This window comes from Aethalodelphis obliquidens, unplaced genomic scaffold, assembly GCF_003676395.1.
Source record: "Aethalodelphis obliquidens isolate GAN/ISIS:26980383/991018 unplaced genomic scaffold, ASM367639v1 scaffold52, whole genome shotgun sequence".
Lineage (NCBI taxonomy): Eukaryota > Metazoa > Chordata > Mammalia > Artiodactyla > Delphinidae > Aethalodelphis > Aethalodelphis obliquidens.
This window is the reverse complement of record NW_020837996.1, coordinates 13,879,172-13,896,174: the sequence shown is the minus strand read 5'-3', so window position 1 is coordinate 13,896,174 and position 17,003 is coordinate 13,879,172. Positions and strand designations below refer to the sequence as shown.

Below are 17,003 nucleotides of genomic sequence, written 5' to 3'. Positions count from 1 at the left end.
GCTTGCACTTTTACGTTTTCCAAGTGCATCTTTCTCCCTCTTGCCACAGTGCCTTTGCACGTGAAGGTCTGTTCGAAAGAACATTCTTCTGGCTCCCTTCTCTGACTTCTCTCTGCCTCTTTCCACCTAGTTAACACATTCTCTTCTTTCATATTAGACTTCCACAGTTACTTCCTCCTAGAAGTCTTCCTTGACTTTCCTAACTAGGCCCGATTTCTCTTGTACTCACTCTAATAGCACCATATCCTTCTCCTTGGAAGTATCTATCTGAATTACAGTTTACACCAATTTACATAATTCCTAAAATTAACACCTGTCTCTTTCACTAGCCAATATAGTCAGGACAATGTGTCTTTTTCTTTTCGCTCATGTATCTCTAATACACAACACATGGCTTAACACAGAGTAGAATCTGATAAATACTGAATGAATGAACGAATGAATGACAAAGCTTCTCAAGGTACACGCATTTGGCCCAGAGGGTAGCATTTCTGAGTTCATCTGAGTGGCAAATACTTGGCTCTAAAGTGTGTACTGTCCAGCCAAGTGGTCGTATACCTGTGAAACTGCTCCAAGAGATTCTGGGGCAGGAAGGTGAAGAGGGTATACTTGGTGGTGCAGATTCTGTTGCCAGAGTATCTCCTGGAGACCTTGGCCCAATCCCGGTGGAATACGTTGTTGTTGGGGAACACGACCCGCTGCTGCGCCAGGTTGTAGTTCTGCGCCCCCTCCTCTGGGGACAGCAGTGGTGTGGCTTCTGATGGAGACTGTGGGAGGCCATCTCTGACTCGCCACTGCCACCGGTACCAAGACGAGTCCACTGAGAGGGCCATGTCTGGCAGCAAGCTACGATCTGAGAAAGGACATGAAATCACCGTGGTCAGGAGAAATATGAGGCTTGCCAAAGCGAGGTGTGGATATGTTTACGACACACGGGTGGCATATTGGCTCATCCACTTGTCCACCCAACCATCCAAGGTAGACTGTGGCACATGAGGTGAGAAAAATATGTTCAGTCCCTATAATTCATACATTCTAGGGTGAGAGACATTAAGCAGATGATCATATAAATAAAATGCAACTAACACTCTGATAAGTGCCATGAAAGCATTTCAGCTGGTGGATGGTATGGAGAGGGTGTAGATGACCTCGATGGGGCAAAAGTGTGGCCTGGAGGACTGTGAACCCAGGGCTCAGAATTCTAGCTCTGGTTCATTCCTGACTCCAAACTGCCCCTTCACCTCTCTGGGGTTGTGTCCTTACCAGAGTATGAGGAGACCTAGTCTTACTCTAATTTTTTTCACAAGCCTTTTGTGAGGAACAAATTGGACAGTATAAAAAGTGGAGACATGTCTGAAAGGGAAAGAAGTTTATTCTCTAGGTTTTCCCTCGCTCTAAAGTTTTCTGATACTGATGATATTTCAGAGGCGCTCATTTGTGGTCAGAACCTCACGTGAGAGTGATTGGTGAAACAAGAGAAAGTCTCTTTCCTAGGAAATTTGGGCCTGAGGTGACTGGACTGCACTGAATGCGGTTCCATGAACGCCATGGGCTTTTCCTGATCTGGTTGTCTGGGGGTGAGGGCTGGAGACCCCTCTCTTTCTTGCATCTGGTGGTTTCTGAAACTGAGCCCTTAGTCCTAGATGGAGGAAGGAGGCTGCTTTATCTAGGATATTCCAGTTTCTGAGCTCTTTTAATAGAACCTATAAGCAAGCTCTCAAGGTTCCTTTTGGCCACATCTTGCTTAGAGACCCAGTAGAATTAATTCAAATACATACTTTATAAGGTTAGAAGCTGTAGATAGTTTGCTTCTCACCTAGTAGGCTTGCAGGATGATTTTCTTTTGAATAAATGGATGAGGGAATGGCAGGCATTATTAATCTCACAGTGAGCAACCCCATCTGTCATTGAAAATGTGATTCACTAAAGGAGAAGTTCCATTTCCCATTTAAATGGTAATATTTTACCTTCCTGATGCTCCTATGATCTGACCCTTACCCTAATTCTCCTCATGACTTTAATGAACCCAAATGATTTCTAATGCACAGACCCCAAGGCTGAAAGAAGCTCTTCAGAGTCTTAAGTGAGTCCTTGTATCAAGCATGAAAAAAAGTAAATGCAATTACTGACGCCCATCATAACGAGACAAAAGCAATATTATGACATGTGGTAAGCCCGAAATAATCATGTATATCTTCTTTCTCATTATTAAAATAAATGCCCCTTTCACGGATTCTTTTTCAAAAATATTATTATTATAAAAGGAAAGGAAAGGAAAGGAAAAGATCATTCATGAATAGAGTGGAAAATGCAAACAAGAAATCTTGCCTTGGCTAATGCCATACATATCAGATGTCTGTCAATTTTACGTGATAAGGTCTTCACAAAGGAAGACTGGATTGACACGGGAGATGCAGGTATGTTAGGCGGGGCAATTGAGAAAGTCCACTTATCATATTATATTCTTTTCTTTATTAACAGTGTAAAATGAGCTTACTTAAAAGCAAAGCAGATATAAAGTGGATGCCAAACAAGTAGATGAAGTTTGATGAGGAACTGAATATTTGCATAGTTTCAAAGTATCTTTCCTTCAAGTTATTAATTACAATGGTTAAAGAAAAAGAAAAGAATCACTTTGTAGTGGAGAAATGTGGCAGACACCACCTTACCCAAGAGATCAAAGCAAACATCACCCATTTTGGGATAACTGGATATGTTGGGTCTCCTGATACGATATACTGAGAATGTCACTTCTGTGGTAGTCACGAGGAAACACTGAAAAATCTCAACCTGGGGGCTGGTCTCCAGAACTACTGGCTTAGGTTGTTCAAATGTCAAAGGTCAAAGAAAAGCAGAGGAACTGCTTCTGATTAAAGAAGACTAAAAAGGTATGGCAACTAAGAGTAATGTGTGATCCTGGATTGGCTCCTGGACCGGGGGAGATAAAATAGGTATAAAAGACATTATTGGACAATGGGAAAAATTTAAATATGAAATGTGGATTAGAAACAGGATCTTAATAATGTTAAATCTTCTGATTATGATAATTACATGGTGGTTATATAAGAAATTGTTCTTAATGTATGGAAACCAAGAGCGGAAGGGGGTGGGGTGGGATGAATGGGGAGATTGGGATTGACGTATATACAGTACTATGTATAAAATAGAGAACCTACTGTATGGCACAGTGAACTCTACTCAGTGCTCTGTGGTGACCTAAGTGGGAAGGAAATCCTAAAAAGAGTGGATATATGTATATGTATAGCTGATTCACTTTGCTGTATAGCAGAAACTAACACCACATTGTAAAGCAAGTATACTCCAATAAAAATTAATAAAAAATAAAAAGCAACAAAGAGGTCAGCAAGAAGAAGCTAAAGAAAAATAAGGGGAGGAAGGAAACTGACTTATTTAGCAAGATTATATTTAAGTATGGTTAGAGGTAGGTACTCAGATGATGTCAACAGTAAACCGTCTCAGCTCTGCTTTCCCTTGCGTTGACTTTAGTGTCATTTCCTAACTCCTGCACGCATTGAAATCTTACTTCCTCTCCCCGCGCATACATGTATTACCTGATCCAGCCTTTTCAGCAGTTGGCTATATTTAGTCAGTACTTAATTAAATAATAATATATATGAATTTAGTAAATAAGCTCTTTTTCATTAGTCATTTGAAACAAAGAATCTGAAGGAAGGGGCCATATATCATGTCTTTTGGATTACCTAGCAGCTTGCATACGACCTTTCACAAAGCAGATGATCAATATATACTAAAAAAAAAAAAAGAAAAGAAAGAAATTGCTCTTGCTTGCAGGAAATCCATCCTAAAGTAGTTATGGGTTAAGGAGCAAGACACTTCAATGGTGTGTATGTATATGTGTGTGTATACATATATGCGTATGTGTATATATATACACAGTTAGCTAGGTAGGTAGGAGGTTGTGGAAGGGTGTTCCAGGTAGAAGAACTGGTTCTAGAAAGTTTATAGGACTGTTCTATAGAGGCCATGAAGTAGGGGACAAAGAGTAGCAAAAGGTGAGGGTGGAGAGGCAGGCAAGGGCGAGGTGACCTGTTAGAGCCATTTATTACGCTGAGAGTAAGAAGTCCTGGAGGGTGTTGGGCAGGGAAGCGGCGAGCAGAGCTGTGGGCCCCAGGCTGCGTGAAGCACACGAGAATGGGCTGGACGGACCAAGACGGGGAGGCAGCTCCGTAACCCACTGCTCCCCCTTTGCTCCAGAGAAGCCACTTCTTTCCAAAAGTAGAACAGGAAACAAAGGGGGATTGTGCAATTCTTTTATCCGAGGTGTGGTTTATTACTGCTTTCAGAAAGGGAGGGGCATATCTGAAGCAACTCTCCAAGGTCCTTCCGATTGTAAAATCTCTCTCTCATTCTAATTTTCCCGAAATGGCACCTTCCACTAACAATAAACTTGGGGATTATCTTATTTTGCTAATGAACACTCAGATCACCTCTGGCTTGAGACAGTAATCCTCTCTGGCACCAATATCATTTTTCCACTGGGCAGAATGTCCCCTAGATGGGGTGTGTGTGGGGAGTATTTCTATACGGTGGACCATTAGTCTAAAATACTGGGTTAATTAGAGTTTGCTAAGAAATTCTGTTCTTATTCCCAAACTTTCTCTATCCTGCTTGGCTCACGTTTTCAATTAACCCTAGTTCTTTGCTTTTACATTTTAATGAACTCAGCTAAACCCCATCTTTAGCAAATTCCATTTTTATTCTTAGGGGTCAATTAACCAGTTATTCATTGAATCAAAAAAATACTTATTGAACCTTTGTCAGGATAAGTGCCACAAAGGAGAAGAGGGTGCAATGTGATTGCAGGACAGAGGGATGTGACCCCGTCCCTGAGGAGGTGGGGTTCACTGAGCTGAGATCAAGAGATGAGAAGTAACTGCATAAAATTGTGTGTGTGTGTCTGGATGTAAGTGAGCAACCTAGGAAGAAGCTACATTTGCAGGCTTCCTGTGGCTACAGCAAACATGTTGACTTTAAAAATGGAAAGACCCAAGTGTTAGAAAGCAGGAAAAAGTTGTTACTAGAAAATTATTTTCCCTTCATGTACAGTTCTCTGAAAAGGATATCAGTTGGTCAGGACCGTGGGAGCGGGGGGACCCTATAAAATTAAGTTTAATCTACACTTAGATTCTTGAAGAATAGTACCCTATCCTGATATTAGAATTAATTAGAATCTAAGAAAGTTTCATCCTCAGTTAACCACAGGGGTTTTTAAAGCACTCCACCCTGAGGACAAAATGTGTAAATCTTACAAAAACAATTTCCTGTTAGACACTGAGTTAAACAATAACCACCCTAGAAGAAATAGTCTGGGGTTAGTGTGTCCTCAAATCTATCAATTATATCAGTTTTCCCCAAATTGCAAGCATTCTTGAGTCATCTTTCCAATTCTTGCTATACCCTAATAACATTTGTTTTATTAAATGCAGTATATTTTATTTCAAGTCAACTCACTTTTTAAAAGCTTAATCAACTTTGGCTTTGTGCTAAAGCACTGATAACTGAAATTAGGAGTTTGACACACATTATTTTTTTTAATAGGCATTAACAGGTCCGACTTTAATTAAAATAAAACTGTTGTCCTGTTACTACAACATTTATCCTAGACCATCTATAACTCTATTTGCTATCTGGAAACCAGGTTCAGAAACATCACCAATCACCCAGAAAGTATCAGCCATTTTCATTATCTGAGGTATTTCCAACTACTGCAGGAAAGACTGCTAACATGTTTTGTAAGATTTTTGTTTGCTTCTCACAGAAGTTTCAGAACAACAGAGGCAACAGCAACAAAAGGTTTTTCATCAACCCTGAATTAAAGCAAAAGTCCAGTGACCACATTCCTATCCATTCCCCAAGCATTTTACTAGATCAAGGAAAGATTTGCAATAAAACAATCTTATCATCAATTTCTTATTCATTTTGCTTTTTCCATTTATGTTGACTGGATTTGCTTAAGGAAATGGCCCTCACGTTTATATAGTATTTTACCTATTTTACCCATACTCATTTTACAGATGAAGAAACAAAAATAAGGGAAATAGAGTAATTCCTCTGTAGAACCTGTCATTTCTTCCTACGCCATTTCAGGAAAACCTATATTTGCTAGAATCTGAGGTATACCTTTTTTTTTTTTTTTGGCTGTGTTGGGTCTTTGCTGCTGCACATGGGCTTTTCCTAGTTGAGGTGAGCAGGGGCTAACCTTTGTTGTGGGCGCGGGCTTCTCATTGCAGTGGCTTCTCTTATTGTGGAGCATGGGCTCTGGGCACGCAGGCTCAGTAGTTGTGGCACGCAGGCTCAGTAGTTGTGGCTCGCAGGCTCTAGAGTACAGGCTCAGTAGTTGTGGCTCACGGGCTTAGTTGCTCTGTGGCATGTGGGACCTTCTTGGACCAGGGATTGAACCTGTGTCCCCTGCATTGGCAGGCGGATTCTAAACCACTGTGCCACCAAGGAAGTCCAACTTTTTTTTTTCACATTTGTTTTGAACCTAGGATGTGTCACATTATTGATATGGTAATATTTCTTTGTTTTTTACCTCTTAGTAACATTACTAAGAGTCTCACGCTCTACCAACTGAGCTAGCCAGCAGGCTTCCTCACAACATTATTAAATTGATAGCGTCTTAGATTCAAAGAAATGTCTTTGGTTGCAGGCCAGAAAACAGAAATCATGGTTTGAGAGCCGCTCACTAAGGTTTCTAGTTCTGGGACCCGTCCAGGAAAGTTCAGTAAGGCTTCATGAGAAAGGAATGGTCAAAGGGGAGACCTTATCCTGCAGTAGAGTTCAGCTCGGGCAGAAGCCTTGTGGATGCCTCAACTTCAGAGTCTCCATTGGCCTTGAATTCAGTACAGGAGTCTACATAGAGCTGCTCTGTGCCAACAGTTCCTGAAAGTACTAGACGGTGCTCTGTCCTTCCCAAAGGGAAGGGCAAAAGCTGTGACTGTGCCTCATTCACAGACCACAAAACGTGTCCTATAATTAGGATGCCAGATGCTGCCTTCCTCTAGAGAGGAAGAAACACTGAATAAGAACCGAGTCTGCAGGCCCTTGCACAGGGTGGGGTGCGGATGGCTGCTTTTAGAGGTTGGTGAAAGTGGGAGGAGTGTGAAAGGTGTGGGGAGAGTGAGAAGGAAACAGCAATCACCTTAAATAAAATCAACCAAAGGATGCAGTTCTGTAGAAGAGAATGAAAATACCTGACAAATGAAATCCTATAGGACCTTTGTGGGAAAGGAACGATCAAAAGATAGATTTTTATAAAACTTACGTATTATCAGCATGCCACACTCAGTGTCCATCACGAGTCTAGTTAATGTTTTTTACCTGATTGATTTTCTCTTAGCTCCTCGGTCCATAAAAGACTTACTCCAACAGATTTTCAAGGACAACTATTTTTTAAACAGATGAGAAGATATTTCTGCCATGTTAAACGTCATTATCCTCCGAGTTCATTAGCATTTAGGGCACCACCAGTGATCCAGCAAGCTTATCTCCCAGTCAGTGCATTTGGAGCTCAAACCTCACTCATGGAGTATTGGACAGTGGTAATCCCACTGCCTACCTGCCATCTCTACTTCTTTGCTGAGTATCTCAACTTTATCATTTCTAGAACTCCTGGATTCTCTCCAAAATTCACTTTGGCTCCAGTAGTCCTTATTTCTATGAATAGCATCTCCAGTTACCCAAATGACCTAATCATTAACTTTGATTCCTCCTTCATTTGATACAGCCAATCTATCTTTGTGTTCTATCCTTTTTTGTCTTCTGAATATTCTTCAAATCCATCAGCTTCTCAACATTTCTACTGCTTCCATTTTAAAAAAGGCATTAGCATCTCTTGTCTTGGATGACTGCAACAAACTTTCAACTGGTTCCTACATCCTTGCTTGTTCCCTTTCCAATCTAGCCTTCACATAGCAGCCAGAGTTATTTTTCTAAAGTGTAAGTTAGATCATGTCAGTTCTCTTATTAATGCTCTTTATGATTGATTGCCTTGGTACAAAATCGAGACTTCTCCCTGTGGCCTACATTTCTTTATAGGATGCAGCTCCTGCCTACCTCTTTCCTTGCTGCTCAATGTTCTCAAACACTCCAAGCTCTCCCTCTCTCTCTCTCTCCCTTTTTCTTGGTGCATGGATCTAGGCATTTAGTAGTTCATTTCCTCAAAAGCTCATTTTTCACTTTTAAGCTAGGCTAGGCTGTGAAACAAATAAGCCTCCAAATCTCAGTGGTTTAGCACAATCTATGAAGAGTTTGCAGGTCCAAGTAATTCACCTCCATCCAGTGACTCAGGGATCCAGGCTCCCTCCACCCCATGATCTCAACATGTGGCTTTAAATATAACCATGACAAGGACCCAGAAGTGAATAACATTACCTTGCTCATAGTCAAATGGCCAGAATCAGTTACATGGCCTCCTCCTAACTGCAAGGGAGGCTGGGCTACGTGGGAAGCACACAGAATCTTTGGTGGGTATTGGTTGTCTCTGCCAGGTCGCAGATTAAAAGACGTTTCTTCAGAGAGTTAAATAACAGACTAATCCAGTGAGTGCTACTGGAGTAACGTGGCAGCATGATGACAGGACATGGTCAGAACGTCATTATTGCCGTTAGCTGAAGGAAGAGTTTACATTTTCCAAATACTCTGACTCCTTCTACTTGCGTGTCCTGCTTCAAATTTGAGGCCAAGAGAGTAGCTCCTAAACTCTGGCCCTTCAACATTGCCCTTGAGGTAGACCGCTGACAGCAAGAGGTCAGAGAATTCCCATGTGCTCCTGGCACAGTCTGTAGATGGAACACATTATATGCTGCCTACATATGAGAGCCCCTATTTTAAAGTGTGGCAGATACTTTTAAGATAGATATATTGTAAATTTGTATAAAGTCATTACCAAATACACAATCGGATTCAGCTGCTGTGCATTTTTCAATTAAAATTATAGCAAATTCCAGGTGGAGGTTGTAAAATTCTTTGATGACAAAAGAGATCGTTGGGCTCTGAAAGGTTGGAAACACTGGTGTAGTAAAGGGAGCCCAGGACTGCACGCAGGGTGTTTGACCGAGAGACTGATCTGTAATGCACAGTACCTGACCTAACAAAATAATTGTAGACATGAGATGTACACACAGGAAAGGTAACTGGATAGGTTATCAACGGGGAATTGAATAAATGCAGACATCAAGGAGTGGTGGTTGTCAGAGATGGAAGAAAACCTGGATGACTAGGAAGGATGAGGCAAGTTCCTGGGGAAGCAGAAGTGGCCAAGTAGTGAATATGAGGGCTTGGGTATTGGTCCAGAAGCAGGCGTTGGTCCAGAAAGTATAAGAACAGGCAAGTGAGAAGCCCCATCTGTTGTCCCCACCTCTCAGACCTACTAGTCAGAAAGCCCGGGGCTAGGGTGGGGAATCTGCTCTCTTAACCAGTTCCCAGATATTCTATGGCAGGGGTTGCCAAAGAACCAACCTGGAGAGGCCCTGCCTTATGCGCTCACATATCTGCTCTCTATTGAAAATGACCTTTTCCCATTTTTCTCCCCTCTACTCCAAGCCTGATTTCCCAAGTCTTTTCCTTAATGAAAGACAAAAGGTCTTGGGAAATAAAAAGACAATCTGGGCAATCCTGTCTTTGTAACAGGCAGGTAAAATGAGATACGCAATTTCATTTTTTATATCCCTCCAGGCAGAAATGTGATTTCACTTAAAAGTTGTTTTATAGATTCTTTTGGTTTGTTTTACCGACAAAATATAAGTTGGGTCTAATTAAAAGTGAATAAATTGCTTGCAGAAGCTGAATAAATCAGTGCTGAGCTGCAGGGTGAAGAAAGCTGTTCAAAGTCTGCAGGGCTGAAAGCAATTAAAAGACAATAGTATACACTGGCAGGCTCAGTTCACGTCACTCAAAACATATGCGTGCTCATGTGAGTTTCATGCTGACTAACAAGCCCAGGAAAGCCTGAGGTGGGGACAGGCAGGGAGCAGGACCTGGGAAATTTGGGAGGAGCTTTCTACAAGGTCAGATGGACGAGTCACCTGGCTTAGTGCAAAGAGCGTAGGACCAGATTTGTTAAGTGGGGTGAGAAAAATGGATATTTTAGCAGGTACCTCCAGAGTTTCTCTAGGGAGGGAATATCCTCTGATTAGTACGTGGGATGAATGGCAAGGGGACAAGAATTAAGGGGAAAAGGAAACAGGAAAGGGAACGGGAGAGAATCAGTTGCCCAAAGCATGAGAAATGAGATTAAGATGGGAGCAGGTTGGTGCTTGTGTTGTCAAAAAAGGGCAGAGGGGCTATTTTTAAAATTGAGGTATAATGGACATAAAACATTATATAAGTTTCAGGTGTATAACATAATGTTTCTATAATTGTATACTTTGCAAATGATTAGCACAAGAAGTCTAGTTAATATCTGTCACCATATACAGTAACAAAATTTTTTTTTTCTTGTGATGAGAACTGTTAAGATCTACTCTCTTAGTAACTTTCAAATCATTATTAACTATAGTCGCCATGTTGTACACTACGCATGACTTAATTTTATGACTGGAAGTTTGTACCTTTTGACTCTCTTCACACATTTCACCGCCCACACCCACCTCTAGCAACTACTAATCTGTTCTCTGTATCTATGAACTTGTTTTTTGTTTGTTTTATATTCCACATATAAGCGAGATCATACAGCATTTGTCTCTGTCTGGCTTATTTCGCTTAGCATAATCCATCCTTAGGATACATCCATCTTGTTACAAATGATAAGATTTCCTTATTTCTTTATGGCTGAATAATATTCCATGGTATAAATGGTACTTTAAACAATATTTACTTACAAATAGGTATGATATTCTAATGTGATATAATATCCATCCATGTTACTTTAAAATTGTTAGCAAAACTTTGCAACACAGAGTGGCCTTGTCTGATTGGTACCGTTTGATTGGGGGTAGAGGTCTAAAAGTCAAGAAGGAGGTGTCCCCATATTTGGCTCAATGCCAGGGGGAGAAGCTAAAAGAAGAGCCACAAGAAAGAGTAGAGAGTGAGAAATTTGGCCAATGCTGGGAATGAGAACCAGAGATGACTGGGAGAAACGTCAGTCCCACAGGCATTCACAGAAGTTGGGGGCAGGGGAAGTGGTGGCATGGGGTTTTCCATAGGATATGGGATGGGGGCTCAGGTTGATCTCATCTGGATTTTAAAGGGCAGAATAAGACACCAAGCTGACATCTGGCTTACACATCCCACTGACCAGCTGTGTGAGCATGGGCAGGTCAGTCACACTCTCTGGGTCTTGTCTTAGTTCCTTTCTCTATAAAAGGAAGGAATTGGACCAGGTAAGGGTGAAGGCCCATGTATGTCTCTCACACTTTCACGTCAGCTTTAATTCACTCTGACTTTTCTGAAATCAAGGGGATGAGTGCCCCTGATGAGGGATATTGCCAGAGGGCAGATTATTTCCTCCCCAGATGCCAGCCTTTCCATAAAAGGTAAATGACCTCACAGCACATAATTGCTAAGTGGCTGATCTTTTCTCTTTTCAGAAATGCAGCTTTTTCATCCAACCGTTTTGGTTGAGTTACTCTCTCACACATACTTTGGACTGAACATTCTCTTATTTCCAAAGAAATAACTTACTCTCTTATTTTTATTTCTCCTCGTTTATTAAATTAACATATTAATAACAAGGTTCTCAAAAGGCCTCCATATGTTCCAAACTCCTATTCTCAGAGTGGAGAGAAATTTCTGGAAAGATCCAACTGTCTGTTGGACATCACCACTTGGACATCTCTTAAGAATATCAAACTCAGTTTGCCTCCAAGTAAACTCATTATCTTTACTCCTACATCTGCTATTACCCCCTCTTTCCTACCTCCGTGGAATGGCAATGCTACCCTTTCAGTTGCCCAAGCTTTTGCTTCTTCTCTCATGCAGTGTATCCAATCGGTTACCAAGTCCTGTTTATTGTAACCTCTACATATCTGTCAGTTCTGTTGACTCTTTTCTGGGCCCACTGCCACACCCCAGTTCAGGCCACTCGCATCTCTTGCCTTGATTACTTGAACAGTTTCGTAGTTTGTCCTTCTGCTTCCAACCCCCAACCCCCACCCCCCCACCCAATCTGTTTTTCCACAGTAAAGTCAGAAAGATGTCATCAAATTGTCCATCCATTTATGTCATAACCTTGCTCAAAACCCATTCTGGGGACTTCCCTGGTGGTGCAGTGGTTAAGAATCCACCTGCCAATGCATGGGACATGGGTTCGAGCCCTGGTCCGAGAAGAACCCACATGCCACGGAGCAGCTAAGCCTGTGCACCACCATTACTGATCCCACACACTAGAGCCTGCTGGCCGCAACTACTGAGCCCACGCACTGCAACTACTGAAGCCTGTGTGCCTAGAGGCTGTGCTCTGCCACAAGAGAAGCCACTGCAAAGAGAAGCCACTGCAATGAGAAGCCACTGCAATGAGAAGCCCGTGCACCAAAACAAAGAGTAGCCCCCCGCTTGCCGCAACTAGAGAAAGCCTGCGTACAGCAACGAACCCCCAATGCAGCAAAAAATAAATAAATTTATTAAAACAAAAAAAACCCCATTCTGGCTTCAGTTTCCCTCAGACAGGATAAGGAATAAAACTTTAACATAACTGACAGCTCCTTCCCTCCGTGAACTAGCGATGGCCTCTCTTTCCAGGCTCATCTTTTGTTAATCTCTCGTTCATGCTCTATTCTAATCATAGGAAATTGTTTTATTTCCTTTTGTGCCTGTGTCTGTCACAACCAACACCACCAGCACTCCCTAGCTCCCATCCCCCCAAAACCTAGCTAATTTCCATTCATTTTTTTAGGACTTAGATGTTACCTCCCCCAGAAAGCCTTCCTTTGTCCTGATACATGATTGAGGGGCAACTCATGTGCCGCGTAGTACCCTGTCCTTATCCCGTTTTAGCTCCTAGCTCTGTATATTAAGCCTATGTACTTGTTGGGATTGAGGGCTTCTACAGGGTAGTCACCACTCTACCCACCAGTGCCTTGTGGGAGCAGTCAGCACTTTACGCCTCCTTTCCCAGTGCCACGATAGGCACCAAGACATGCTTGATTTCTCTGATGAATAAAAAACGTGTATATCAATATTATTTTTAAAAATTTCAAAGAACTTCAACTCTATTACAAGCATACCCTTAGAGATATTACAGGCTCAGTTCCAGATCACCACAATAAAGTGAATGTTGCAAAATAAAGTGAGTCACATGAATTTTTTGGTTTCCCAGGGCATTTGAAGTTATGTTTGTACTACACTGTAGTCTATTAAATATGCAAGAGCATTATGTCTATGGCTGCTGGCCGATCAGGGTCGTGCTTGCTGAAAGTTAGGGTGGCTGTACAAGTTTCTTAAAAAGAACAATGAAGTTTGCTGCACACGATTTCTCTGTAGCATGAAATGCTGCTTGATAGCATTTTACCCACAGTAGAACGTCTTTCAAAACTGGAGTCTGTCCTCTCAACTCCTGCCACTGCCTTATCAACTAAGTTTATGTACTAACAATCAAGTTCAATGTCTCATATGGGTGTGGTTCGTGGCGCCCCAAAACAAACACAAGAGTAACATCCAAGATCACTGATCACAGGTCACCATAGTGACCTGTAATGAAAAGGTCTGAGATGTCGGGAGAATTACCAAAATGTGACACAGAGACACGAAGTGAGCAAATGCCATTGGAAAAGTGGCATCGGTAGACTCGCTCGAAGCAGATGTGCCACAAACCATCAATCTGTAAAAATCGCAGTATCTGAGAAGTGCAATAAAATGAGGTATGACTGTATTCCACTTTACCCTCCAAATAATCCTTTGAGGTAGGCTGGGTCTGTATTATACTGGTTCTCCCCAGCTGTAGGTGTTAAGGTCCTCAATATGCCCATTTAGGAGAACGTGTGGTTAAGGAACTTCAGAACTCATAGCAGAAGTTCTTCCTTGCGACCAAGTTTGAAAGTGTAATAAAAAATATTTTGAACAAAGCAATCAAGGTAGCATGTCAATATCAATGACATTTATCTTTTAAAATAACCATAGGTATGGCACGATTTCACTCAGAATCTGCTCCCTGGAACATTTTAATGCTTGCCTCAGCTAACACGAGAAACTTGAAGTTAATTTTGTTTGTCACTAGCATCTGTTATGAAGCATGAAAACAAAATTGATTTATGACTCAGAGCTTTTGATTTCTGGCTCCTCAGATCTCAGAGACGCTGAATGACTGGATTTTTGAGATGGGCAAATTATTGGGGACGTGCTTCTGAAACTACCTTCCCATAACACAGTGTTACATGTCCTTCACTCTGCTCAGAAGGAATTCTGATCAAAGTGCTTGTAACAAAATGCTCTCATGCTTCTCAGCAAAGTCTTTCCCTACAGACCCAGGGTGCGGTTCTAAGATCGCAATTCACATGCTTTCAGTATTCTTTATCTTTCAGTATTACGTCACTCCCATCTCTACTTCCAATGTACCATCTTCTTCCTCTTTAGTTCCTTGTTCTGTTAGAAATGAAGTGATATTTGCATATACCAGAACTGAAATTGCCTGGGTCAACTAGATGTGCAGAAGTAAATCTGCTGCTACTGAATTTTCATATTTGGTGGAATCATGCCTTGGAGGGTATGGCTGCGGATAATTCTGAACTTTTCCATATTTTGCAGATCAATCTGATTGCCCTTTTTCTCTGGAATCATAAATAAAAAGAAGAGAGGTTAGGTGACGTGCTAAGGTCACAAAAATAATCAGCGGTAGAGCTGACATCAGTTTCCTAATGTATAGGCTGGACAAATGGCTTTTGGTTTTTCTATGTCAGTGTGAGCCATTTATGTTTATTCCTATAATTTTAGACATCTGTGATTGCCCTGTGATTGTTTGTTTGAAAATAAACTTTTGATTTTGGAATAATTTTAGGTTTACAGAAGAGTTGCCAAGATAGTACAGAGATTTCCTTCACCCGAGATTCTCCTAACGTTACAAAACCAGGATACGTTTGTCAAAATGAGAAATTAGTGTCCTTACACTACAATTAATTAAACTACAAACTTCATTTGGGTTTTACCTTGGCATTTTACAATTTCTCAAGTTACAAATCATTTCAAATTAGAGAAAAATACAGAGCTTGACCCAAGTGCCACAGTACTTGATCACTGGCAGCAAGAGACTCAATCGGTTAAATATTTGTGGGTGGATTGTTTGTTTTCATATCCTTCTATTCCTATCTGAAACGATACTAAGTGACTTTCTCACGCGACCCACACTCCTTCTATCTCTCCCACTATGGTAGAGCCCTGAGCTGGTGTGGGTGGGCAGGGGGCTAGCTCTTCAGGGCAGTAACTTTGGACTCTTGAGAAGAGCTAATCACAAGCTTCTTGCCTCATTTCAGACTCTGAAAGGTTCTCTGGCTATTTTAAGACCCAGTAAACTGCAAGCCAGCAAATTTCTGGACAGAGACTTTGCATTGGCATGTGACAACATCACATACTCTTTTTCCTTTTTGGTAATATGCACAATTTACCTTCAGGATAGGGGCACACAGATCCCCATACGGCTTTGTGAAGAATAATAGACCACAGTTGTTAATGTTTGTTTCCCACAGTAAAGAAAAGTTTGTTAATATCGGGTGAGTGAATGGAGGTCTACAAGATTGTAAAGGAGAAACTGACTGTGGTTTCCTATGGTGAGATCATAAACCCAGAGACAGAAGGAGAGAGAAAATAGACAAAAAAGAAATGGGAAGAAAGTAGGAAAACGGGTTTCACCATTTAAATACTCTTCTGCCTTAAACGGTAAAGGCCCCTGGAGATAGGGGAGCAGCAACACAGTGATAAATCAATCAGCCATGATCAGCTTGAAAGAGAATGGCAGAGTGATGTGCCCTGGCTGGACTGCTTGATGGAGCTCGCGGGCTGCGCACTTCTCCAGGAAATTTACCCCTTCTGAAGACTTGGTCCCCGAGGCCCAGTTCTCCCCTCTTCGTTAAACCTCAGTCCTTGGTGAGAGATCCTGGATGTTTAGAAAAACCACTGGGCCTTGCTTTTTCTGTTCTTGCCTGATTGAATTCTGATTGAGGCTGCTGAAGCAGACCCACTGACATTTCCTGGTGCCCAGGGGGGGTTGCAACCATTTAAACATTTACTTAGGGTGTTGCAGGGGTTTTGTTACCTGATTAATAAAGCAAAATCAGCATTCTCTCTGAGGCACTTTGTTTGGCTATTATTCTGATACAGAAAATTGAGATAAAAGCAAATTAACACATGTAGGTAGCTACACTCACTCTCCTTCCCACCTCCTAATCACTTCATTCTGGCCTTTTATGAAAGAGCCAAGGAGATGACGCTCCATCTGGCAAGCAGATGATTTATTTCTAATTTTCTCAACCTTTTCAGAGTTGTGCGTGTGGGGATTTGGTGATGTTTTACATCTCCAGTATAATGGTTCCTGTCCCAAGTGCTTCATAACTATCCAGGCTATAAATATTGCATCTAGGCACCTTTCCCTTTCTTTGGACCATTAGAAAGACAAAATGGCTTTGCTATCAAGTAGAGTTGGGGGGTACTGCTGAGTACAGCATCATGTAGAGTAAACTCTGATGGTGGCAGGATGCACGTATGGGTTTTGGAGTCTGAAACACCACAGGGTGTATATTGAGAAGAGAGGGAAGATGCAAGTTTGAGTTAAACCTATTTCTCCCTTCTGCTGTGTCCCTGTGGCACTGAGACTTGCCCTACATAAAGCTGGAAGAGCTGTCTGAACAGGGGAAAATCCATCCTAACTATGATTTGATTTATCTGCACGAGGCCAAAAACCCAGGGTTCTCATGGACTAAAGACCCTTTAGAGACTGAGATTCAGGCAGTGCGCACTGGCACTAGGATAGCAAGCAGACAGATGATACACACCAGAGAGCTGGGCAACAGACTCGTGTACATATGGGGACTCAATAA

General features: G+C 41.7%; 1 protein-coding gene across 1 annotated transcript in view; it reads right to left on the bottom strand.

Moving 5' to 3' along the window:
- ATP10B (ATPase phospholipid transporting 10B (putative)) overlaps positions 1-17,003 on the bottom strand; it is a 294,439-nt gene that overhangs the window by 122,251 nt on the left and 155,185 nt on the right. Inside the window, exon 2 of the mRNA XM_027084380.1 lies at positions 559-853. Coding sequence (XP_026940181.1) covers positions 559-853 — 295 coding nt within the window. The remainder of the gene's footprint in view (positions 1-558; positions 854-17,003) is intronic.